The sequence below is a fragment of the Chroicocephalus ridibundus genome, chromosome 17, assembly GCF_963924245.1.
Source record: "Chroicocephalus ridibundus chromosome 17, bChrRid1.1, whole genome shotgun sequence".
Taxonomy (NCBI): Eukaryota; Metazoa; Chordata; class Aves; order Charadriiformes; family Laridae; genus Chroicocephalus; species Chroicocephalus ridibundus.
In genome coordinates, this window is record NC_086300.1 from 5429949 (window position 1) to 5455156 (window position 25208).

A 25208-nucleotide genomic window follows, 5' to 3' on the forward strand; every position below is an offset into this window, starting at 1 on the left:
CTTCTTGATGGACTCGGTGCTCCTGCTGGATGTGGAGGTCCTGCTGGACACGGAGGTCCTGCTGGGGGCTGACGGGGGTCGGGAGCAGGCAGATATGTCCTGACTGTCTGCAGAGCCACATCGTGGTGGTTGCAACTGGGCCTTGGTGACTGCGGGGCCACAGGGTTTCGGTGGCTCACAGGGCTCCATGCCCTCCTCGTCCCAGCCCCGCTGTGAGCAGGGGCACCTGTGGGGACCCGCTGACACACGGGGGGGGTCTCACACCCAGTGGGGCTGTGGCCGAGGGCACGGCTGGGAAGGATGCGACCCGGGACTCTGTGTCCGTGGTGAGGCAGGAGGTGACTTCAGTGCCAGGGGCTGCCTAGCAAGAGGGTGCTGCAGAGCAGGGCCCCCCCCACCCGCAGCACGCCGTGTCCCCCTGTCCTGCTCCAGGGACGCTGCAGGCGATTCACTCTCTGGGCGAGTGCCCCGGTGGCCTCGGGTGCACCCAGGAGGTGCGGGGCAGCCCCCAGGCTCGCTGCCTGGTGCCACCTCTCCGTCCCTGTTCTGCCTGATGTCACAGAGCACCTGGCGGCACCAGTGGCATTCCTTGGGCTCAGCTCCCCGCCACCAGCAAGCGCTGAGCTGGGACAGGGTCCAACGGGGTCTCTGAGGCACAGGGTGGCACAGGGATGGGGACAACATCCAGGGCTTGAGTACATCCGTGCCTCCACCCCTCCGGCTGCTGCTTGTCAGACCCTGTGCCGTGCCCGTGGACCTGAGCAGGATTGGGCCCGAGCAGGATTGGGCCCTGCACAGGCTGGATGCATCCTGCAGGAAGGACCCTCGTGGGGTCAGCAGGAGAGCGGGGCAGGTCCCAGGCTGGGTGACCCAGGAGAGGTGGCTGCCCTGAACCCCGTGCTGCCACCGTGCCCCTGTGGTACCACGAGCTCTGCAGCATCACGGAGCAGGTGCCCAAGCCGAGCGCTGCTTCAGGGCAAGTGCAGCGGGCTCAGACAGACCCCCTGCACCCCAAACTCCCTCTCCAGCTCCCTCTGCGTTGGAACAGCCCCAGCCAGCCTGGGGGGCTCATCCTGGTCCTTTGTGTGGCATCCAGGCTCTTCCCTGGGCTCCTCTTTACCTTCCCATTGGCCAACCCTGCAGCTGAAATGACCCTCCTGGGGCCAAACCCAGCTGAGCCCAACCCAACCCCACCCTGGAGCTCTCTTGGGTGTTGTTGACACCCACCCTGAGCCCCACCAGGTGCAGCTGGGGACACTGAGTGTTGGCCCAGGTGCCTGGACCCACTGCATGGGCTGGGGGCACCCCATGGCCCAGGGAGTGCATCGAGGGTGTTGGAGAGACAGGCAAAGAGTTTTTTTCTGTCACGTTCTGTGGTCCCAAAATGCTGCTTGGGAAGGTGGCCACTGGGTGTCCCTGCAGCCCTGTGCGATGCGGTGCTGAGCATGGGCTGGGTGCTCCGAGCTGGGGGCACCGGCAGGACCCTGCTCCCATGTTTAGCATCTTCACCCCCAGCCCAGCCCCCAGGCCCCCCCAGGATGGTCCTGCAGCTGTCCCAGCCCCGCTCCCCTCCTCCGAGGGCTTCTCCGGTGGAGCGGGGGGCTCACAGGGACCTGTGGAGCAGGATGGAGGGCTGCTGGGGGTCGCCCCACTTGCAAAGAAGCAGGTGGCTGCCAGGAGTACCATGGTCTGTGTCCCCAGGTGCGTTACCCACCCCCAGGAGGGCACCAGTAACAGAGCAGAGACCCCCATGGGGGTCCACAGCCCTGCTTGCACTGGCTCCCCCGTCCAGACCAGCTCCCCGAGTCACGCTGAGGTGCCAGGGGGTGCCCATGAAGGGGGGGAAAGCCTGGGCACAGACAGCTGGCGTGGACACCGACACTGTTAGTAGTTCAAGGTTTCTTTATTTTCATTTTCGTGGTGTGAATCGCTGCCGCTCTGCTGCTGCCCACCCACCTCCCTGCTCCGGGGCTCAGCCCCAGCTCCCATCAGCTGCCTGCAGCCAGCCCCTGCCCCCATCCCCCGGCTGCTGGGGACAGGCCAGCTAGGGAATGGGGACATATGGCCACCACCAGCCCAGCCAACACACTGCTGGGGCTGTCAGGGCCAGTCCCACACCAGGCACAAGGTCGCTGCTGCTTTTTGGTGTGAGCGAAGGGAATAGAGCCAACATGCTCTGGCCAGGGCATGGACCAGGCAGCAGCACCGTTACAGCCAAACTCTGCTACTAGGACTTTTTTATTTTTTTTTGGTTTTCCCACAAGGGTCACCCAAACCACAGGCAGCAGGATGTGGCCTGAACCCTGCCTGCTCTTCTAGAACCCTGAGCTACACAGAAAATAGAGCGGGGTGCAGTAACGCAGCCCCAAAAAGCACAGAAAAGGGAGAGAGGGGGCCAGGCTCGAGGGGTAACGGGCATCACCACCCTCCCCAGGCTGCTGCCCACCCATCCACGTGCTTCGTGGCGTAGTGGTGGTGGAGGGGGACATGGGGAACTCAGCACCGTCATGGGGCTGAACCAGGCTGCAGCTGGGCCCAGCGCAGCTGATGCTACATAGAGTTGGCCAGTGGTGCAAACTGCATGTGGAGGGAAGGAGGAAGGGCACTGCGAGGCCGGGGCATTTGCTTTTCACTGTCCCAGGCCCTAGCAGTACCAGAAACACGTGGCTGCGAGAAGCTGGGGGATGCCAGGTTGTTTGAGCGGTATATCCTCAACCCGCAAAGCCGTGCGGTGGCTTCTGTGGGCTGGCAGCGAGGGTAGCTGCCCTGTCCCCCATGGAGATGGCTCCCGTACCCAGGGGGGCCGCGTCTGTCCAGTGCACGAGGGGACTCTGGGAGCGGGCAGAGCTTCGCCAGCACGGGCCACGGAGGAAAGCACGGCTCAGCCTTTGGTTGGAGCAGCCGCTCCTGAAATCGCCGTGGCCCGATGAGCACCTAACAAGTTCACAGACTCGCCAGGCAGAGAAAGTCCCATTTCTCTGCGTTCAGTGTATGGAGGGGCCGCCGGCTCCCGCGAGGCGACCCGCCGAGGTAAGGACGAGAGGTTTGCTGTGGAAAGCACATCCCTGCAGTTACAGCGGGGTGACGGACAACAGGGCCTTGGAGGGATTGTTAAATTACGCTCAGACACACTCAGACACGCAGACACACACACAGGCTCTTCTGTAAACCAGACTCCAGAAGATCCCACAGATCCTTGATCCTTGGCTGATCCCACGGCCAGCGCTGGATGCGGCATCCTTACATGTTCCCGCGGTACGTGATGTTGGTGAAGGTAGACGTAGCTTCTTTGTATAAAGGGTTGTGGCCCTGGAAGAAGGAGGAAAAAGAGCATCGTCACTTTGTGCTTGGCATCAGCATTTGCTCTACTTTACAGCTGGGGAAACTGAGGCACCATTTCACCATTGAGTGGTGGATCCATGTCTCCGCTCAAGCCTTTGGCTGCCCACTTTAATGGCTCCCCCTGAGGTTTCACGGGGGAGAGCAGGAAAAAGCTGCTGTGGAGGAGAGGAAAGGCAGCAGGAGCTCAGGAGCAGAGCGGCCTCCTGAAAGAGCCACCCCACCCCATCCCCTCCCTCAGGGAGGTGGAGGAGAGGTGGGGGACAGGCTCCAGTACCATCCCTGCCCCCTCCCTCGTGCTCCAGGTGCCTCAGCCCTTCCAGCATCCCGTGGCAGGAGGGACCTTCCACCTCACTCATGGGATGGAAACACTGGTGTGGGCAGTGAGTAAGAGGGTCACGCTGGTGACAAGTGCTTGGGATACGCTGGAGGTGGGAAAAGCATCTGGGATATCCGCTATCGCCTGTGCGCATCCCCTGTGACCACCGCGGGCTCCGGGAAGGGGTGTCCAGGCTGGCAGTGTCACTCCGAGTCCGGCCTGTGACACTGTGCCGTGCTTCAGAGAGGGATGAGGCACGCTGGTCCCTAAGGACCGTGTCCCGAGACCACAGACAGCAACTGGACTCTCGTGCTGGGAACACTGGGATCTGGATCCACTCAACCCAGGGGCTGCAGGCTTCAGGGACTCCTGCCCGGCACACCTGACCCTCTGGCCCTCACCGTGTCCCACTTGGCCCTGGCCTTCTCCTCCTCGAAGCGGGCGAACTCTCGACGGTCATGGATGGTGATGAGGAGCTTCCAGATGAGCAGGGCGGCGAGGCCGATGAGCAGGATGGCACCCGTCACTGACAGCAGGACCACCAGGATGTCCGGCCCCTTCGGGCAGTCTGGCAGAGGGAGGAGGGCAGAGTTGGGGGGGGGCCTCAGCACCCCCGGGGCAATTAAAACCAGCTCTGGGGCTGCCTGGCCATGGGTACATGGGGCTCCTCCGGTCTCAGGAGGGCTTCATCCTCCCCTGGCAGGGAGCAGGAGCCTCCACCCTTGAGCGCAGCAGGCTCTAAAAAGGAGGATCCCATCCATGAGGTGCACGTGCCGAGACCCTCAAGCTCCTGTCTATAGGATGGGGGTCTGCACCCAAGTCTGGAGCAGCCCAGGTCAGGGGCATCACAGGTCCCACCCGCGCTGGGGGATGACACTGGAGACCAGGTCCTTGGGCTGCCGGAAGTTCATCCCCAAACCACCAGCCAGGGCTGACACCCCACACCGCCCCCGCCCTCCGGCTGTGCATCACCGCTGCACCCACAAACCGGGGCGGCGAGATCCGGTACAAACCCCAGCACCCACCCAGCTCCCCCCACACGCTGCCGGGGCTCTGCAGCCCCCCCGGCCCTCGCCTGCCTCTTCTCCCCGGGTACGAGGGCCAGGGAGGGCGGGCTGCTGCCCTGCTGATGGCTGGCAGCTGCCTTCGGGACAGCTTTTGAAAGATCTGCGGCCACACAGTCCCCAGCTCAGCTGGAAAACAGACCCCGAGGTCAGCGGAGACCCCGGAGCTGCTCCGCGTGGCTGGGGGGGCTGCCGTATCTCAGCCCAGCATCGCTCCCACCAGGCTGATGGGAGGCAGCAGCTCTTAATGGCATCTTGAGAAAAATCACACCCATGGAGTCAGAAGCAGGATCAGGGCGGTGGCAAGGTTGAGCCCCCATTCTTGGCCTCAATGAGGGGGTAAAATAACCGAGCAAAGTGTGGAAATGTGAGACAGAGGCAGGAAATTTCAGCCCCAGTGGCACCGAGCAGGGAACAAAGCAGCATTTTAACCCCTCTCAGCCCCCGACCACCGTGTCCCGTGAGCCTGGCTGGGGTGGGAGGCTCAAAGGGGACTCAAAAAATCCCCCCATTTAGCACAGAAACCCAGCACGGCATGCTCTGCACCCCCTCCCGTGTGACCACAGCGGACGGATCTTACCAGGCTCCTCGATAACGTAAAGGATGGACTTGCCGCTGGAGTCCTCATAGTACTGGAACCGCACCACGCAGTCATCCTCGTCCTTGTAGGTGCAGTTGACGGCGTCCTTGCCCCTGTCGCCTGCCAGAGCGAAGGCTCAGAGCCCCCCGTGCCAGGGGATGCACACGCGGAGGGAAAGCGGGCGGCATACGCACCCTGCCAGATTGCCACGCTTTAGGGCAGGGGTTTGGGTCTCCTCTCTTACCCAGTTCCTGCACCGTCTCGATTTCGTCGCGGCACATGCGGCTGCAGGACTGCTGCTCCACCAGCGCTCCCCGCTCAAACTTCTTGCACTCCACGCACTCCCTGAGGAAGAGGAAGGAGGTACTGTGAGCTCCTCCATGCTCTCCCCGGGGAAACCGTCACACTTCTTCATCTCAGGCTGCGGAAATAGCTGCAATCCCAACCCAACCGGGCTGCAGCCGGTGAGAGCTCCGGCCGGCACCACTGCGGGCTCCCCAGTGGGGTACGGCCCGTCTCCCACCTCTCTGCCCTCTCTCACTTTTTGATGGTGCAGGCGTCCGGGCACGTGGGACATTTCTCGCAGGTGTCGCCGTAGGAGCCGGGCTGGGTGCAGTCACACTTGCCGCAGACGCAGGAGCCGTGGCCGCTGCACACCAGCCCGTTGCTGGACATGCAGGTGTCGGTGCGGGTGGTGCAGTTGCAGTAGTCGCCGGTCCAGTCTGAGTCGCACAGACAGTCCCCGCAGCTGCACTTTCCATGGCCTGGGGACAACCCAGAGGGCATCAGGACCCTCAAGTGTCCCCATAGATCCCATTAGCAATCACCCATGTGGGATATCCATGTACCCACAGTGGCAGCTCCACCTCTGTGGGCACGGCAAGGCAGACCAGCCTCCCAGGACAACCATCCCTGGGGTGGGACAGACAGCAGCTCACATCAAACCTTGACCTTTGCCATGTCCCCAACACCCTTATTCCACCCAAACTGGAAAAAAATGCCAAGTTTCAGGCTGAGCTGCCCCAGCTCTGGCAGGTTGGCAGCAGCAGCAGCTGGAGATAATCAGATCTGTCTCTGAGCTAGTCAAGCTTTGCCTTATAATTTCAGATTGATTCAGGACATCTGGTCAAACCCCACCAAATCCCACTCGTTTCCCAGTCCCAGACCAGGCAGGGGAAGCCGACTGCTGGGAAAAGCTGGACCAGCTCTGCGCACTCGCTGAGACTGGTTTAATCAGACAGACAGACAGACAGACGTGCTCAAATCCTGCCAAAGCCCGGGCTGTTTGGATTGCGGTTTGATTTCAGCTCAAAGACAAGCCACGGTGAGCGGTGGAAATGCCGCGGAGCCGGCACACACCAACCCGTCCCAAGCCCCGAGCGCAGCGGGGTAGGTTGGGAACACTGCTCCCGGCGGGGGATCGGCCGGGCACCGTCCCCGCCATGGCCTCTGGGGCACCGGCATGAGAAATAGATGTGTAACCCCGTTAATGAGGAACTGGGGCTGAGTCACAGGAAAAATAGCGCCGCGCTGGGTGACAAGGCATGGAAACAGACGGGGAGGCTGGGGAGAAGTGGCTCAAGGGATGGGATGGATGCCAACAGGGTCAGACAGATCGGGTTAATTAACAGCTTGCCCAGGATGGGGGCAGCGCTTCCTTATCACCCTTCAAACCTGGCAGCCCTTGTGCAAACAGGCAGCGGGAGCAGGGATGGGCGTCCGGCTCCCCAAGGGCACTGACTGTTCCGGGTGTGGGGGGAAAACCTTCAGTTTCCACCTCTGTTATCAGCAGGCTGTTAAGATAAGGGATCAATCCCAGCAGCGCAGACTCAGCCGTGAGCCATGAAGTTGGGCTGGGGGGCAGGTGGGGGGGTCCCAAAACCAATTTGGGGACAGTGGGGAGCAGGAACCAAGTGTTATCTGTCCAACAGGTTTCATCTCGCCCGCGCTGGGCTCCAGCAGAATGGGACCAGCTTTGGCCCCTGACGTTTTCCTGGGGAGTTTTGGCCTTGCAGCACGAAAGCGGTGGCTTTTTTGGCACTGTGTTAGCAGCCACCTTGCCTGGGCTCCAGTGCTTACCGGAGACGTGGGTGGGATAAACCCTAGATGGGGGTTTCCAATAGGGAAGCGGCCCCGGCACATCAGGACATGTGAAACTGCTCTTGGGGTGGGTGTTTTGCAGAGAGGGGCTCCTTCCCCGGTTACTGGCATGGGGGAAGTATCCAAGGACCTCCCCTCTCTCGCCAGTACTGCAGCCGGGGCTGGAGTGGGGGGTCTGGTAGCACATGGAAGAGATAAATATTCAGGAGGGCCGATGCCGTAATACCAGCGAGGTGGGAGGATTTGCTTCCCCAACTGCTTTTGCCAATGGGGAGTCTTCAAGAACTGGGGGGAGGATAAAAATTGCCTCTCCCCACCCCTCTCCCTCCACCCCGTGCTTTCCTCCTTCAGAGCAATACCTCTGGTGTGTCGGGGGCTGCGATTTGAACAGGGGCTGGCTGGTCCCTGTTCCCTGGGGTGCCCACTGGCCACCCCCATGGGGCTCCTGAGTCTAAGCAGGGACCGAGGTCTGCTTTTAACCCTCAGAGCCCATCACCCTGCCACGGCTCTTGGGCACAGAAGGTGATACAAGCTGCCAAAAGGGGAATAATTCTCCCTGGCATCGCTTCAGACCTAGGGCTGGTCCAGGGAGAACCACGGCTGAGCAAGCTGGTGGGGACAATGCATGGGACAAGCCCCAAAATAGACGGTGTCTCCTTGTCCATGAGGTTGGTCGGCGTGAAAATGCCCTGAGCTGCCTCCCCTCCAAGCCCAGCACTCACCCGAGCACATCTGGCCCTTGAAGCGGACGCAGGAGAAGTCGTCGCACTCGCAGTACTTGCCCGTCACCTTCCCGAAGTCGCTGCTGTGGCACACGCACTGCCCGCAAATGCACTCGCCGCGCTGGCTGCAGAGGGGCTGGTCCCGCCGGGGGCTGCAGTTGTCCTGCTGCGAGGGGTTGTACTCCTCCTCCGAGCACTCGCAGTGCGAGCCCAGGCGCCCGGGGTTGCAGCGGCACACGCCGCACTCCAGCGTGCCGTTGCCTCGGCTGCAGGACGAGCTGTTGGCCTCGGCTTGGCTCTCGCAGGAGCAGTCGCAGTTGAAGTCCACCACCACCGTCAGGCTGTCCTTGAAGCCCACGGGTTTGATGGTGAAGGATTTCTGCGGCTCCCGCGGGCACCCCCGTACCTTGGCCTCGATGCTGAAGCTCACCTGGAGGGCAGAGGGGTGCGTCGGGGCGGCAGTACCACCAGCACGACATGGGGGTACCCACTCCAGTCCGCACCCAAGCTTAAGGAGCCCAGAAATGGGACCCACCAGGTCTCTTTGGGCTTTTCAAAGCTGTCCAGGCCTGGTTTGGGTCAGGCCACCTGCCTGCCACAGTAACCAGGCTAAATCCCACGCACTGTGGCCAGCAGGCCAGGCTGAGTTAGAGGACCACAGAGTGTGCATCCAGCAGACTCAAAAATGCATTTTCCTCCTTGCACCCACCCAGCTGGACCCCTCTCTCCACCGCAAAGATGGTGACACAGGGTCTGTGTCACCCAGGAGGTGGTGGGGCAAGCGGACGGCGCTGTTGGAGAGCATCAGCCGAGCTGGCAGCGCTGCTACACAGAGGTGGAGAAAACCCAACCCCATGCACAGAATCCTCACCGTGTCCCCGATCTTGAGCCCCATGCAAGACTTGAGCCCGGGGATGACCTCGTCGTTGAGGCAGGTGGCATTGAAGGCCAGGGACAGCTCTTCGGGGAGGTCACGCACCTCCAGCTCCACCTTGGAGCGGATTTTCTAAGGGAGGAGAGAGGAGCGATGAAGATGACAGCACAGGCTGGGCAGGGCTCAGGCCCGGGGAGGAGCCCCCCTGAGCACCACAGCGATGCTCCCACACACATGGGAAAGCGGCCAAGTGCCCCGAGTCTTTCTCAGGGCTTGACTACGTCATTCCCCACAGGGAAACGCCTTCGAGGATGGGAAGGAGCAGGCAGCGAAACACAGTGATCTCCCTTCCCCGGGGTCCCCGCAGGCGTGGGTGGAGGCAGGTGCTTGCAGCTGGTCCAGGGAGGATGCTCGGGGCTGGGGGAGCTGCCAAATCTGTGTGGGCTGCTTGCAGTGTGAAGCAGTGGCTATTTTTGGGAGGCAGAGAGCTGTGGGGCCATCACACTGCACACTCACCCCATAGGAGTCCACTATGAGCTGCAGGACATTGCTGGAGTCTCTGGACAAGGTGCCCACGGTTGTGCCTGGGATCAGTTCACTGTAATTCTGGAGAAATATCATAAATGTGGTCTGCTTGTGCCATGGCTGGGCCAAACCCTGTCTGGGCACACAGGAGCTTCCCAAGGAGCTTTGATAGGTCAGGAGACCACCAAGCTATGTCCAGCTACCCATGGTCAGCTGCAAAGGGTGCTCCTCAGGACCCGCCAGGCCAAGAAGGTGGCTTTGCACAGCAGCTGTTACCTGGTAGAGACCAACAACCGTATCCGTCACAGCAAAGATCAAGTTGATGTTCTTCTGTGAGAGTTTCTGAGTCATCAGGCCCAGAGAGGGATAGTCCTGGGGAAGAGAAGAGACTATACTCTAGGAATACATACCCGCAACTATGCTGGTACCCATTATGCTCTGCAACCAGGCCCAGACCACCTTTCCCATCCCATGGAGACCCTCAACAGGAGCTCTGGGCTCCCCAGCCCCATGTGTGGGTCAGGATTTACCAGCGTGGTGGAGGCAGAGTAGAAATTATCCTCATCAATGTGGCACTGGGCATCGTTGGGCTGCACGATGCCGGCCAGCCTGCCATCCAGCGCGATGTGGGTCTTGGCATCCGTGGTGAAGACAAGTAGGTGGGAAGCATCGTTCCTCCAGCCGATTTTCTCCTGCAGCGAAAGGCAGCTCCCAGTCATGCGGCAGCATGTGCCGAGGGCAGCCCTATGTGCCAGCATCCCACTGCCGCCACCCCGGGTCATGGCTTGGCCATAGGGACCAACCTGCCGCTGCAGAGGGAACCGAGGGTGATTGCTCTCCCAGGGAAGTGCTATGGGTGTGTGGGGGCTGTGGAGCCTGGGAGGTGGGCATGGGCTGCTTGTACAGGTGAAAGGCAGGTTTTAATTCGCTAGAGTGTTAATCAAGGTGGCTAATGACTGAGGCATGAAACCCTTCCCATTTCCAGCAAAATCAAGGTGCAGGCACAGGAGAAGATGTCCCATCTGGCCTGATGTGGGATCATCATCAGTTCCCAAGCACCTGCTCTGTTCCTCTCTTGTCCCAGGACCACGTAAGGGTCCTCCTCTTGCCTTGCCTAGTGGTCTAGAAATGTCCTAGTTGAATGTTCACCCACAGATCTGAGCCCCACAGCAGCTCCACAGGGCTTACAGCCCTGTCCTGGTGGGGTTGGGTGGTCTCTGCCAACCCACCAGTCCCAGCCCGATGACCCTCTCCCAGCCCCATGACCCACTCCCAGCCCCAGCCAGGCCTTCTTGCCCCTTACGTCGCACACGGTGGCCTGGATGATGGCATCGAAGCCGCCCTCAGGTGCATCGCGGTTCCGTGAGACGCTCTGCTTCCGCACTTCCTCATTGAAGCGGGTCACCTCGTCCGTGAGCGACAGGACGTGTTTGTAGCCAAACATGGGCAGGCAGGTTTCCCCGATCCTGCGGGAGGAGAGAAGTCAGGGCATGAGGCTCAGAGGGCTCATCCTGCTCCCATGCCCACCCTGCAGCCAGCCCACGTCTCATGGTCCTGTCGAGGATGCGTTGGAGGGACCCAACCATCCCAAGAGCTGGTGAAGGACCTTTTAAAAAAATCAATCACATGTTCTAGAGATGCTGGGCTCAGGTCAGCTCCCAGCCTTAGTCCTGCTGGGATTTTTAGAGGTCACTTTCTTTGAGCCTCAACATCTCTCCTGTAAAAATAGTGTAAAATTGTTTGTTCCCTTAAGAGCTTTCCAGTCACATTGATACTTTTAGTTTAGACCTGCTCCTCCTCCCTGTGCCAGCAGAACACGCAGTGCAGCAAGGTTTGAACTCTGACCAAAATCAGGCACCCAAATCCCTACTGAAATCCATTGGTATGGATTTCCAGCCACGTTCCTGTGACGTCCCATTAACTTCCAGCTCTTACAGGACTCCCTCAGCCTGGGACTTACTCATAGCAAGGGTTCGTGATGGCTTGTGGAGGAGAGATATACATGTAGGGGGAAATGGGCTTGTCCACAAAGGCCCCAAAGCCAATGCGTAGGTTGCTGGTGAGCTTGCGCATCTCACTAGCGAGCTTTGTGCCCAGGTTCTGGATGTTCCTCAGATCGTCCTTCATGGAGTTGGACAGGTCCATCAGGTAGTAGATATCCACAGGGTAGTCTTCCACTTGACGCACTTGGACGCGAAAGATCTGCGAGTCATCTGTAATGTTACAGGGCAGTGGAGTGAGAGATCTCCTGGGAGGAGCAAAGGGGGCTCACCACAGGACTAGGGAGAAAGTCAACCTATGGGGTCAGCAGGAACCCAAGGAGATGGTTTAGAGGTGCTGGGAGGAGAACATCACAGTTAAACAGACAGAAAAGGGGCAAAGCCCTTTGGGCAGGGTGCTTGCACAGGGGATATGCTCTGCGCCGCTTGGAGATGGCAAATGTGGCTCATGGCTCCTGTTCTCCAAACCTCTCATTACCAGGACGTGAGCAGAGCCCTCCGGCTCAGACCTGACCCCCAAGGTGTCCTGCATGAACAGTGTGACCAACACATGCTGAATGGAGTGAGTGAAACACCCAGTGTGTGGGCAGCAGGGATTACAGGGATTACCAGGGGGCTGCATGGCTGCTTCGGACTTCTCTGAGCTCCCAAGGACTCTGAGCATCTCCTGGGGCCTCCCCCGTCCCTGTTCCTTCCCTCTCCTCTCAGCTCCTCCCAGCTTCTTCTGGGAAATTTTTTGTGAAATGTTTTCCATTGAAACAAAAGCATCCTCAGACAGAGCCTTCTGGGGAACAGGCCAGTTTCGATGACTTTTGCACTTCAAAAAAAAAAAAAAAAAAGGCGGAAAACACTTCGGGTTGACCTTTTCTTTCTGCCTTTTAAAAGTGACAAAGGTTCTTTCTTGCTGTTCTTTGAAACAGCTTTGTGAAATGTAAGCTGGGGCACAGCTCCAGCCTTCTCAGAACACCTCAAATGCTGAAGAAAAAAGCTTTAATTGACCTTAAATTGTTATTGTTTTCATATTTCCTTCTAAATCTGCATGTCACGTTCTAACTTTCAGGATGGAGAAAGTTTCAAAATCTATGAGAGCCCAAAGTCCTCCATCCCCCCTCCAGCTGCATTGCTGGAGCACCACCACATAGTCGAGGTCCCAATTTTGTGCCCAGAAAGCATCTGTTTCTCCTTCTTGAGCTAAAACTGTGAGGACTCTGAGCTTGTGGGACATGGGCTGTGACCTGTCCTACTTATACCCTTCAGCATTTTGTCTTGATTCACGAGTCAAGGCTGATAACTCCTGTCAAGCCTTCTCGGTTGGGCAGAGAGGATACCAAGCTGGGGGTGTCTTCTGCTGCTTCCAAGGAACAGGGACTTACAGCACTGCGTCCTGCCTCTGTTCCTCTCCAGAGCAGCACACCTACCTGCCTCCTGCCAAATATCTTCAGACCTAAATAAAGCAAGTGCCACTTAGAAGCTGCATGTCCCCATTGCATGGGGACACTTCAGACTGCTGTCATTCAGTTGGGTCAGGACTCCTCTCGGCCAGGCCCAGGGATGTGCCCAGCGTGCCACGTGCTATCAGCCACCGATATCTGGCCCCAGGGCTTTAATGAGCACAAAGAACCAAAATTATTCCTGCTGAGACTGGAAGAGCCATCCATGGGTGGATGGCCTGGGGAGCCGGGGGGCGCTACGTGTGGGGCAGAGCACGGTGATGGCACCACTCACTCCACATTCCCCAAACCCATTTCGTGACCTTGGGTGAGCGGTGCCTGTTAGTTTTGCCTCCTGCCTGGCAGCGCTTGAAATTCCTTGATGCTGGCAAACGACCATAACAGTTAATTGGCTCCAGCCTGCCTGGCTGAAACAAGCCCGGGAAATTACAGGGACCTGTTGGCAGCCCAACCCCACCAGCTGCTCTACGGCTCGTTAGACACGAGCTGACTTCCACCAAAGCGTTCGGAGTACAGCAGCAGCAGCTAAAGTCTAAATGGCTTTATAAAACGAGCCCATGCGTTGTTGAAGTCGCATCCCCATCCCGCCCCTTCGGATAACACGGGATTCAGCCAAGACACTGAAGAGCAGAAATCAGCTTGCAGACAGCCTGGCTGCCCACCAGGGATGTTCTGGGAGGGTTCAGTGCAGCCGCCAGCGTGACCTTGCCCCCGATGGACACGAGACAGCCTTGGCCAGCGAGGCAGAGTGATGGCTCACTCATAGCTTGAGCCCTTTGGGTTATTCTCACGGCATCTCCCCTTCCTGCGGCAGTCTGGGGGCTCTTACCTGGCCGCAGATTCAGCTGTATTTTCTGGGGGCTCATCTGGGTGGTGGTGGAGCCCCCCGAGCCCTTGTCGCTGAGGGGTCGGTTCTCCAGGATGGTCACGCTGCTGGTGGGGAACTCGATGTAGTCGCGCCCGCAGCCATTTTGCAGGAGGTTGGCGAGCAGGTCACAGCGAGGGGACGACTGCGCAAAAACCTGCAGGAGGAGGAGACAGTCAGGAGCCAGCTCCCCCCAGGAACTCTCAGGGTTATGCCAGGAGGAGGAGGGAAGGCCCCCCTTTTCCCCAGAAAGCCCCTGCTTTATTACACCTAACACAAGACCAGGGTAAGAGGCTTTTTGGGGCACGTGGTCCCTGCTCGAGGGAGGTGGATATGGGATCAGCAAGTCCTGCTGGGGCTCAGAGCAGGTTTTGGTCTGCTGCACTCCCCAGTGGAGCTCAGCAACCCCTGCCAAGAAGGGGCGATGGATAATATATCCCTGCCAACCCCCCTCCTGACTCCTAGCTGGAGCCTCAGGTTTGGTTTTTGGCAAAGCTAAATGGAAAGCGCATCTGCGTGGGATGGCTAGAAGAGGGTGAGGTGGGATGTGAACACGGCAGGCTCGGGGTGAGGGGCAGAGTCTAGGACTTTTTTTTTTAATTATTTTCTAAACTTTGGCAAAGGACGAGCCACCTTTCCCCCCTATTTTCTTGACACTTGCCCTTTGAAATCTCACTGCGAGCAAGGAACAGCCCTGCGGCAGGTGAGCCCATCACGTGGAGTGGTGCTCGGTTCCTGTCCGAGAACGGGTCAGGCTTATCTCCAGCTCTCCAGCTTCCTGCCGGATGGAGCCGGCCGGGAGAAAGGAGAACCAAAAAAGGAATGAAAGAGCAAAAAGGCAACGGGGCTGCGGGAGAAGCCGTCAAGTGCCCGTCAGGGGCAGGAAGCACAAAGTGTGGCGTCACGGTGGGGCTCCGGGCCTGTCCCTCCTTTCCTAGAAAGCTCCCGGCTCCTCGCCCTTATCGCGGTACATTCAGAAGGGCTCCCGGCGCTCGGGTTTCTCATGAGGACAAATAGGGGAAGAATTTCTTTCCCAGCCCAACGCTGCCAGGATCTGCTGCCGCGTGTTCCCAGCCAGGCAGCAGCCGCCCTCCCCTCCAAAGGGTTTCTCCATCTCCCTCCTCCAGCCCAGATCTTTGTACAGTCAAAGTCCAACGGCAGATGACCAGCTCAGCCTTTCCCTGCAGCAAAAGGAGGCGGCACAGATCCTGGCGGGGCTGGTTCAGCTCCCTCCCTGCTCCCAGGAATGTGGATCCCAACGCTGCAGCCTCCCAGCACTGCGGAGGTTGCCCATCTGAGACACCATCTCCCCTACATTCAGGCTGGCTGAACTCAGGAATAAATTTGTGCGTTTTACGCAAACAAGTAGAAAAAACGCCAACGGTGTGAGGAGGCCCTGGCTGGCCCACAGCCCTCTGGAAACGGTGGCCAGGCGATAGCCAGAAAATACATCAGCAGGCGTGTTCCTCCCCGGCGGCCTCCCGCTCCCACCCTCACCGCCTGGACAGCACGCTGTCGGTGAAGAGGACAAGTCATCCCTCTAAATTAGCTCCCTCGCACCCACCCACCCCACAGGCTCGCCCCACGGGGCTCCCGGCTGCGAAAAGAGGTGCCTGGTTTAGTCCAGATCCCATCAATCATCACGTACATTCCTGTTCCAGGCAGGGAAATCACTGGAAAAATATGCGGGTGAAAAGCAGGCTGGGCAGGCAGGTTTTTAACTGTGGTGCTGGGCTCTTGGGTGATACCTGGAGATCCTGGGCAGTTCCCAGGACCTCAAAGGCCGTGTAGCACCTTATGGGATTAGCAGCATCATTCCTGCTGCGAGATTCCCATGGAGAAGCTATTTAACCCCAGGGCTGCATCTTTCCCCTTGAGCCCTAAATATTACGATTGACTCAGGACTCACAGGAGCCTCCCCAGCAACAAAACTACTGCAAAAGGCAAAGGAAAAAGTTACTGTGCCATCGAAGGGGTATTTGGCTATGGGGCCCTCGTAGCCCCCGGTCTGTTTTTAACCCCGGTCTCCGCCAGCCTTACTGGGGAGGGCAGTGGCAACTTGGGCACAGCCCCAGGTAGGAGTGACCCGGGGGCAGCCCAGGCTCGCTGGTGACAAATTCGCAGCGCGGGGACTTCGTCCACCGACGCACACCCTGCAAACCCCGCTTCCCCATCAGCACAGTCCTGACAGCACGGGCTGCCCGTTCCCACCCCGCTATCACAAGCCCCTGCCTGAGAGGCTCCCCCAGCTCCACCTCCCCTTCAGGCATCTCTGTCCCGCTGCAGGGAAGGAGGTTTCAGCTCAGTATCTGCTCAGGCTCCTTCCAGGATGGGAAACGGGATGATTTAATCCCCTGACGGCTGCCTCTGAAGCCCATAAGCGAGGGCAGGGTCTGCCCCAGCTCCATCCCCCAGCTCCCTGCTGGGTGGGGAGTGGGGAGGCTGTAAGAAGTCACACAACCCCAGGGCATCTCCGTTTTCATCTTGAAGGCAACCACATGCAGCATCAGCTTCTCTGCAGGAGAGCTCCCGGGAGGACCCAAAGCACAGATGCTTCTGCAGATTAAGCTAAAACCTTCCAGCAGCTTCTCGAAAAATCAAACCCTGGTCCAGCCTTGCCTCCACCTTTCCTCCAAGGGAGCCAGAGTGGGTGAGACCCTGAAAGATTTATCATGATAATCTCCAAAGTGAGAGATTTTTAGAGCCACATCTTAGTGTTAGGGCTTGGCTGACTTTTTCCAAAAGGAAAAGTGAGCGGATGGGCACTTTGTTGGTAAGAGCGGTCAAGGTTTCTGAAAAATAAATAAAACTCAATTCTTCCCTGTGTCAGCGCTCGGTGGGGTCAGTGATCACAAGAAACCACAATGAAATCCTTCTCCTGTCCAAAGCCAGGATGGAGCAGGAGTCACTGATAACTCCTGGCTCCTTGGAAAGGCGGGGTGGGTGGGAGAGGGCTGCAGTGGGAGCAGATGGAGCACAAATAAGGGCACTGTCCCTTTAAAAAAAGCGGGGGGTGCAGACCTCCCCCACCCCAGGGAAATTAAACAAACCCACAGAAAAAAACCCCTCATTTGCTAAATTAAGCCAATGTGGTCCAGATGTCGGAGGCAGAGTTGCTGAGCGGAGCTTGCACAGCCCGGCTCTCCGGGGGCCGGCTGCTGGCAGCGGGACGCCTCCCTCGCTGCTTGTCACGTCTGTCCACGAGCACAGCCCGGAGCAGCACTGGAAATATTTCCTTTTTTGGAAACCTTTGCTGATCTGGGAGGATAAAAATCCCCATCACAGCCCCCACCGCAGCGTCAAGACACCAACCCGGCCCAGGATCAGTGGCTGGGAAGGAGCAAGGCCCCTTATCACGCTCGCTGTGCGGTTCGGCCACTCCTTGCGGGAGATAAGACAGGGCAGGAGCATCTTTATTCACGCCGAGATCCTGGCGGTATCTGATGGGCACAGCGAGCAGAGGCATCCCCTCCAGGTACGCACTGACCCCAAAGCAACGGGCCATGTAGGCACCATCCGACAGCATTTTCCAGCTTGGATGACTTTTTCCCAGGTTTTTTCCCCACTCACAGTGGGCACCACGGGCACAGCCGGACGAAGCAGGGATGGAGAAGCAGAAAGCAAGAAAAGCCTTTCCAGAGGGGAAACTGTTCCTGGCTGCGAAGCCCTGAAAGAGGTTTCTCAGGGTTTCGTCACCTCTCCCCATCCCAGCCTCACCTCCCCAGTCTCTGCCCTGGGGTGTTGGGAAACTCCCTCCTCTTAACCTCCTGGACTAACCCCCAGGGCAGCATTTTTGGAGGGGAGCGTGGCAGATCTTCCAGGCTCTCACCCACCCAAACGGGGTGATTGTAAAGCCACAGCTCAGCTCTCACATTCTCGTTAGCTCAGTAACCAAAAGCAGGCACCCTGCCTTCCTTCCCACTTCTTTCCAAAAAAAAAAAAAAGGCTTTTAAACCTCTAACTTCTAATCAGTATTTTGTCTTCCTCTCCCCAGGCCCCCTTCCCTTTCCAGCCCTTCCAGCAATTAAACTCCCTTTGCCTGAGCTTTACAATGGCGTTTCAAGAAGCAAACCAAAAGTAAACTAAGTTTTCAAATGTACATTTTTTTTTTTTTTGAAAGACAAAGCGAATTCCCAGTGAAAACATCAGCATTTCCCAGCCAGCTCGATGTAGGCACTGGGATAAGAGGCAGATTTTCAGAGCAAGGCAGGAAGGGACAGCCCGAGCCCTGTAACGTGCATCTCGGGCTGTGGTCAGAGCCAGATGCCGCCGAGGAATGTGTTTAGACATGGTGGGAACAGATGGAGACGAAGCTTGTGGCTGTAACACAGGGACCAGCACCCATCCCACAGCCCAGAGGCTCGTCCCTTCCTACACACCCCCTTGTCCCGCTCAGGGACGCGTTTCAGCCCTGCTCAGTCTCCCCCAGCTCTTACCGCCTCGGAGCACCATGCGCAGAGGGGGCTCACGGCCAGGCACTGCTTGCAGGAGTTCACCCCGCGGGTGGTGCAGATGTTACCCCCTGAAACAGCAAAACAGAGAGCGGTTACAACCTGCAGAGCCCAAAACCTACGTGTGCTGAAGTGTCTCAGTGCTCAGCCAGCAGCTTCAGGAGCAGGGGCAGCCCCATTCCCCCCATCCCACCAGGGCTCTGCTCTAACCCTTCCCCAGTCCCAAAACCTGAGTGCTGTCTCCCTGCCCCTTTTATAACCACCTCCCCAGCCCGGTACCAGCTGGGCTTCATCCTGCTCAGCACCGAGCATCGTTTCCCACCTGCCAGCTCCTTAAAGGGTCCCCCCCATCCCTGCAACCTTGCACACGTATTGGAGCAAAGCCCCCAGTGCCAGTGGGGACACACATCTCCCCTTGTGCCTCCCTGCAGACATTTTGGGGCAGGAGGGAGGGGGCCGGGGTGAATTCCCAGGGGTGCCGCGTGGTACCCACAGCCCTGCCAGCGGCTGGGGAACTGCCACCTCTTCCCACCTTCCCCGACCCAGGGTGGTCGGTGCTTTCTTGTGCAGACGCTAAACTCAGCGGCTGGTCTTGGCTCGGGTTCAAACCCAGGGAAAGGAGGGGAGGGAAAGGGCACGAGTCCACAAAGGTGCTGGTGGCAGTTTGTGACGATGCCCTGGGCAAAGGTTGGGCTCCGTCGGTGGAAGTGGCAGTGGGGACTTTGGGAGATGCATAATGGCACCAGTCCTGATGGTCAGAGGCCAGCGGGTCTGTGTGGGGACTTAAAGGGCCCCAAAATGCCCGCAGGGGCCTTGGGGCAGTGTCGGATCTCGCCGGGGCAGGAGGAGCTCTGCTGGCACAGGCGGGACCCTGCGGCTCTGCGGTTCCCGCTGCCGATGGCCGACGCAGCGAGCGGCTGGGGGCATGGCCGCGGTGCCGTCACCCTCGGCTCTTCCTCCCTCTGGGACACGAGTGTCTTGGCAGAGTTTTAGGATTCCCTGGGCAGAGCAGACTGTAGCCATGTGCCTGCCCGGCTGGGGGAACGCTACAGCCCGGGGAGCCCGGGGGATGCCAGCACAAAGCAGCGGGCCCTGGGGTCTCCCCTTTGCCCTGTGTCCCCCCATCCCTGCTCAGGGCTCTCCCCGGCAGCCGCAGGCAGAAAAAGCAGCGTTTTCTATAGCTGCAGGAAATGCAACACAGAGCAGAAAGAGGAAATGGTGAAACGATATCGTCAGATCTTTGGGCAGAACCACCGTGACGCCACTGTGCGCTCGTGCCCGCTGGCACGCAGCCCGGGAGCGCGAGAGTGCATGGGGGGTGTGTGTGGGGGGGTGTGTGGGGGTGTGTGTGCGCGCGTGTGAGCACGGCGGCCGTGTGTGCAGTGTGTCACAGATGCGCGTGTCTCTACAAGGTTGGCGTCACAGGCTGAGCTGGACACGCTGTGGCTGTCCCGAAGGCTAACGGTTGCCTGGGGATGCGCCCCAGGGCACTGGGGACAGTGTGCCCCGTTGGACCTCTGACACCCCCACTCCCCACTCGTCCCACGCAGGGGAGGGCTAAACTAAACGCTAAAATCCAACAACTGCCTGGCTCAGCACCAGTTTTGGGGTTGCATCCGCTCCCAGAGCTCTCGCCGTACACCAAAATACCCAGCTACAGCCTGTGAGGATGGGGAAGATTTTAAATTTAGCGTTGCCCAAAAGAGCGACGGGTTGATCTCCAGTGCTTTCTGCACCGAGGACACTTAGCGATGTGTTAGCAGCACTATTGCGTCCTTGGGGGGACAGGTCTGGAGAGCCGGGGCTTGGCGGGGACAAAGCAAAGGGCTCTCAGAAAGCAGCAGTGGCACCGACAGCGCCGGCTCCTGCTTCTCACGCTGCTCCTGCCGGCGTCCCTGTGAAATCCCTCGTGCCTTGCCAAGCGCCGGCAGCTGCAGCTCAATGCCGGGGCACGTGCCCTGGATTTGCGCTGTGCCATGCCTTGGATTTGCGCTGTGCCGTGCAGCTGGGAGCCGGTTCTGGCACGGCTGGCAGCGGCTCAGCCCCTTGGGGACAGCAGGGGAGGCATTGCCCTGGCAGCCCTCGAGGATGGGGACGGCCCCGGCGGCTTTTGAGGTGCTCGGGATTAAACTCTCAGAGCTGCCAACCCCCAGGGCCATGTGCTCGAACATGGGAACAGCTTCCAAAACTGCAGGTCCCTGGGGAGCCCCGATGCTTTGATACCCGGACCAGCACCACGGCCCCTCAGTCGGGGACGCGGGGAGAGGTGCCAAGTAGTTGCTTGCCCCGTGCCAGGAGTTTCATTGCTTTCCGCTCTCACGTCTCTCCCCGTAGCCACCGCGTCCAGCTGCTGACTCGCAGCCGCGGTGGCTGCGGCCCTGGCTGGGGCAGGGTCATGGCACCGGTACCACCAGCAGCGCTCCTGGCCCAGACTCCTATTTAATGTCAGTGTGGGTTTTCCCCCCCAGGGGTGGGTTTTAGCTCACTGGAGGATGGTTTAGCGACCTGGCTCTGCCCCAACACCCAGCACCCCACTGGTAGGAGCTCCTGCCACCCATGGGTGCCCCAGCCTTGCTCCCAGCCTGGGGACAGGACCCAGCAGCATCTGGGATGTGAGATGCACTGGTCCAAATCCTATCCCAAACAAGGTTTCGCCTGCGACTTGAGCCAGGTCTCTCAGCTGCTGCCTGCCTCAGTTTCCCCTGTGCAGCGTGAGGTTGTAGGGAAACACACGCTATGCAGCTACAGCCCCCACCCGAGCGGTGCCGTGTGATGGGACCGGAATTTCTGCTGGTTTGAGATTGCGCAGAGACTCCAGAACCACCAGCTCTGCCCGTGCAACCGCTGGCGTAAACCCAGCCCTTGGGGACCAGCCGGGTCCTGGCCAGACCCGGCTGCACCGAAACACGACGTGGAGGATTTCCAAGCTCCTGTCTGCCGGCCGAGCCCCCGGCTGCCTCCGCTTTGCCTGGGCATGCCACGAAACCTGAGCTTTGGGGCTAATGAGGCCCGGGATGGTCCCTCTGGGCTGGAGGGCTCATCTGCTCCCCCGCAGCTGGTACGCATTACCTCCTGCCTGCGCACAGCCTTTCCGCACTGGTGGTTTCCTCTGCTCCCCTCCTGCCACCACCCCACAGCCCAGCGAGGCCTTGATCTGCCCCCCCCGCCATGCTGGAGATGTAATCCCAATTTTCTGGCAGATTTTGTCACGACGGCCAGGAGCCGGGCTGTCCCGCCCGGGCAGAGCAGCAGCCCCACGGCCGGGGAGCAGCACACGGGGTTAGACGGGGCTGCAGCATGGAGGGTCCCTACGGAAGGGGTGCTGCCATGCCCGAGGCTGCCCTGGGGTCTGCTGTCACACTGTGCCACCTTGCCATTGCTGGCAGCGGTGGCTTTGCCCAGGGCATCCCCACAGGTGGGTACCGGCCCCCTTGGGCTGCCTGAAGCCCCAGCCCCGGGGTGTTCGCCCCAGATGCAGCCCCATGAATTGCTCCATGACTGAGCCATGTGCCCGGGGATGGAGGACCCTTCCCCACCCTCCAGCACCCTATGGAGCCATTCTTGGCTGCACTTAACCCAGGGCTGGATGGGGCAGGGCCGTCCCTTCCCCCTGGAAAGGGGCCGAATTCCCCCGGGCGCCAGCAGTGATTAACAGAGGGGAGTTATCACCAGCCAAACACGCAGCTCGTCCCGCTTGGAGCAGGCAGCCTCACCCCCTCACTGCGGGGAAATGTCTCGATTTTGGCATTTCCAGCAGCATTTGCCTGGCTGGACGCAGGGTGCGGTGTCAGGAGGGCTTCGCGGGAGGAAGGGGGGACGCTGGGGCGATGTAGGAGTAAAAGCACAGGCGGAGGAGAGCGGAGGATGCTGCGGCTTGAGCCCCTTCAGGCTTTGGCCCTGTGGGCGCCCAGCAGCGCTTCCCCGGCTCAAGACACTGCTTGGCCATGAGCAGGTTAACAAGAACCCAGCACAGCCTGAACTAGCGTTTTTTAAAACACTTAAAACTGGCGTTTTTCAGTTTGTTTGGTTTTTCTTTTTTCATTTTTGAGGCTTGTTTTTCCAGCCATAAAAAACTAATAAACCGAAGTACGAAAGCCGCATTTTTTCACTGCGAAAGCAGCTGGTCTCACATAACGATCTGATCCTAAAGGCTCGAGCTTTAAAAAAAAAAAAAAACCCAAAAGAAATCTTAGCACACGAAATATAGGGAAACGGGTAGTACGGGAACCACCCGCCTGGGGCCGGGCAGAGCCCTGGCCCCGAGTGAGGTGAAACGATGGACTCGAAATACCCCAGACGTCTGGGGCTGAGCATCACCCTTCCCTGGCTGGAGAAAATTACTCAGTTCCCGAGCTTGCACGCCACATAACCTCCTCTACGGACCGCGTGAGCCAGCCACACACTTTGTTTTTCCCTTCTCTGCCAATTTAAGCAAGAATGTGCGCACAGAAAACTTTGATAAAGATATTTTAGAAGACTTGATGGAGACACAAACCATACTGACTTACTCTCTGGCCTTTCTGCTTGACTAAGCGATAAGGATATGGGTTTTTCTGGCTGATCTCCTGCCCACGCCATCCTGGGGCTGTGCCTTTTCCCTGAACCTCTTCCTGTCTGCCAGCATCTTCCCGGAGAGGGGATGCCCCAAACGGAGCTCAGCTGAATACAGGCAGCGATGCACAGGACCAGAGAAATCACCTGTACGGCCCCAAACTGCCGCTTTAGAAACACAAACTCTTCCAGGGGTTATCCTGTGTCCTGTCCTGATGAGAGCTCTGTACTGATGAGAGCTCACTCCGGCAGAGATCGGAGCCTCAGGCTCTTCCTGCAAATTCAACAAAGTCTGGAATTCTTTAGACAGAACAATGTTGCCCCAAACCTCCTCCAGTGGGGCCTCGAAAACAATGGGACTGATTTATAAATCAGGAGCTGAAAGCACTGCAGCATTTTGCAGTTGCCAGATGCGCTTTGAGCCCCGGGAACACACCTGGGGAGGAGATAACGCTTTTCTAGGCTTCTTCTCCATGCTTCAGACATTGGAAGTTTGTGGGTTTTTTTTAAAATACAAAGTATTTTAGGTCCTGAAATCACCTGATGCCAGAAATCAGAGTTTATAAAGAAAAGCACCAAAGTAGCATGAGAAAAAATAACACAGGACAGCAACGCTGACATAAATACAGCCCATGCCCTTAAAGTGACAGGGATACAGGGACTACCTGCCCTGCAAACTCCCCCAGCGTATTTTCTGTTTATGAAGGATGGAGCTCAAGTCACGCCCCAGTCCTTCCATTACAAACCAGTGTCCGGAGCCAAACGCGGCGTAGGTAGGGAACGTAAACTTGCCGCACCCGATGCGAGAATAACGCACCAAATCATCTCTTGACCGTGTAACATCTTTGAGAAACCCTCCTGGCCCCGACCCAGCCGAAGCCCAACCAGCTTGAGCCGAGCTTTGTACTTGGGAACTCTGCCCAGGTTTCAGGCTGCCACCTCCCGCTCCGAGTGATTTTCCCAGGAAATCACAGACCCTGGGAATGCAGAAAGTCCTGGGATCTGGGGAAATAACAGGCAATAGAACCACTAAATGACCTGGCTTTAAGCAAGCGACAAGGCTACAGGCTGTAAACCTACCCCAGCCGCCAGCAGCGCAGAGCACGAGGATCCCCGCAGCCACGCAGAGTTTTCCCATCTTCTTCTCCGAGCCCCGAACCTGGGGGGCTGCTTGGACCAGCCCCGCCGTGAGCGATGGAGAGCAGCTCTGGGGCAGCCGGAGGTTTTGAGCAGTCCAGGAGATGAATCATGAGTCTGGGTGTATGACACACAGGGCGAGCGGGGCCGGCGGAGGAAACGGCGCTGGCTCGTCACTCCGTTTTGAGTCAGGAGTGCCCCCGCCCGCTCTGCCTGTAGCTCCTCAGGCTTTTTTTTTTTTTTTTTTTTTTCCCTCTCTCACAACTCAGGCAAGGACCTAATAAACCACCCCCCCCGGCAGCAAGTACGAAGCGCTGGTGACCTACAGCCCTGGGGCTGGTAAGAGGCTCTTTCCCATCGGCTCTTTCGCCTGGGTTTTAATTCCTGACAAAATCCTGCTCACTCCCTCCTTTTATTAACTCTTGCATGAGAGGCAGCCTGGGTCTTAAACCTGCCAGAGCCTGGGCTGCCTCTGAGTTCAAGGATTTTGGGGCCAACAGAGCAAATACACGTGGGTGTGAAAGTGTGGTTTCGCAGCTCCCTTCCCCAGAGCACGGGTGCAAATGGGAATATCTCGGCTGAAACGGAGCTGGGAGCCGAGTGAGACCCAGCCAAGAACTGGACCCGGTGAAACCAGCAGTTTGGGTGTAAACCTGGACATCGCAAAGGGAGGGAAGTTTGGGTCAGATAATTTCGGCCTGGTTTTCTTCTCACTTGTCTTGTTTTTTCCCCTCTGTGTCCTCAATAATTGCTCCGGTATTGAGCAAGTGCAGGGAGTCAGATCTGCACAGGAATTGTCCCCGCTGAAATGCTGGAGCTGCTTGTGGATGCCTCCCGAAAGGGTGTGATAAACCTCTTGTTCCCCTGCAATACCGAGGTCCTACTCAGAGAAGAGGAAACTGAGGCACTGAGGCTGGGGGGCAGAAGGGAGAGAAGGGCTGTTTCCCTGGAGCCCCGGGATGCTCTCTCCCACAGGTGACAGGGCTTGGGGACAGCAATGACACAGCCCTGGGTCAAGACGATCCGACACACAGAAACACCAGGCAGCGGAAAAAGAGCTCGTGTGGGTGCCGAGTGCTGCAGCCGCAGCCTGGCGGTGCCGAAAGCTGCGGGGCCATGGGCATGGGGCGGTACGAGACCCGCAGCCCCACACTGGGAGAGGTGGGGATAATGGCATCGTCCCCGGAGCCATGTGGCTTTCAACGAGAGGCGATGGTGCTTGCGAGGGTG

The 25208-nt window shown here is 58.7% G+C and overlaps 1 protein-coding gene across 1 annotated transcript; it reads right to left on the reverse strand.

Annotated features, from left to right (window-relative positions):
• Positions 1–1976: 1976 nt before the first annotated feature.
• ITGB3 (integrin subunit beta 3) lies at positions 1977–24128 on the reverse strand. The gene is made up of 15 exons (XM_063354622.1): positions 23922–24128; positions 18276–18361; positions 13804–13996; positions 11484–11736; positions 10827–10989; positions 10054–10215; positions 9800–9895; positions 9515–9604; positions 8996–9130; positions 8125–8554; positions 5844–6066; positions 5547–5647; positions 5303–5422; positions 4060–4226; positions 1977–3309 (listed from the first exon to the last, which is right to left on the reverse strand). The coding sequence occupies exons 1-15, from the start codon at positions 23977–23979 to the stop codon at positions 3241–3243; spliced, it is 2346 nt and encodes a 781-aa protein (XP_063210692.1). The 5' UTR covers positions 23980–24128; the 3' UTR covers positions 1977–3240.
• Positions 24129–25208: the final 1080 nt, after the last annotated feature.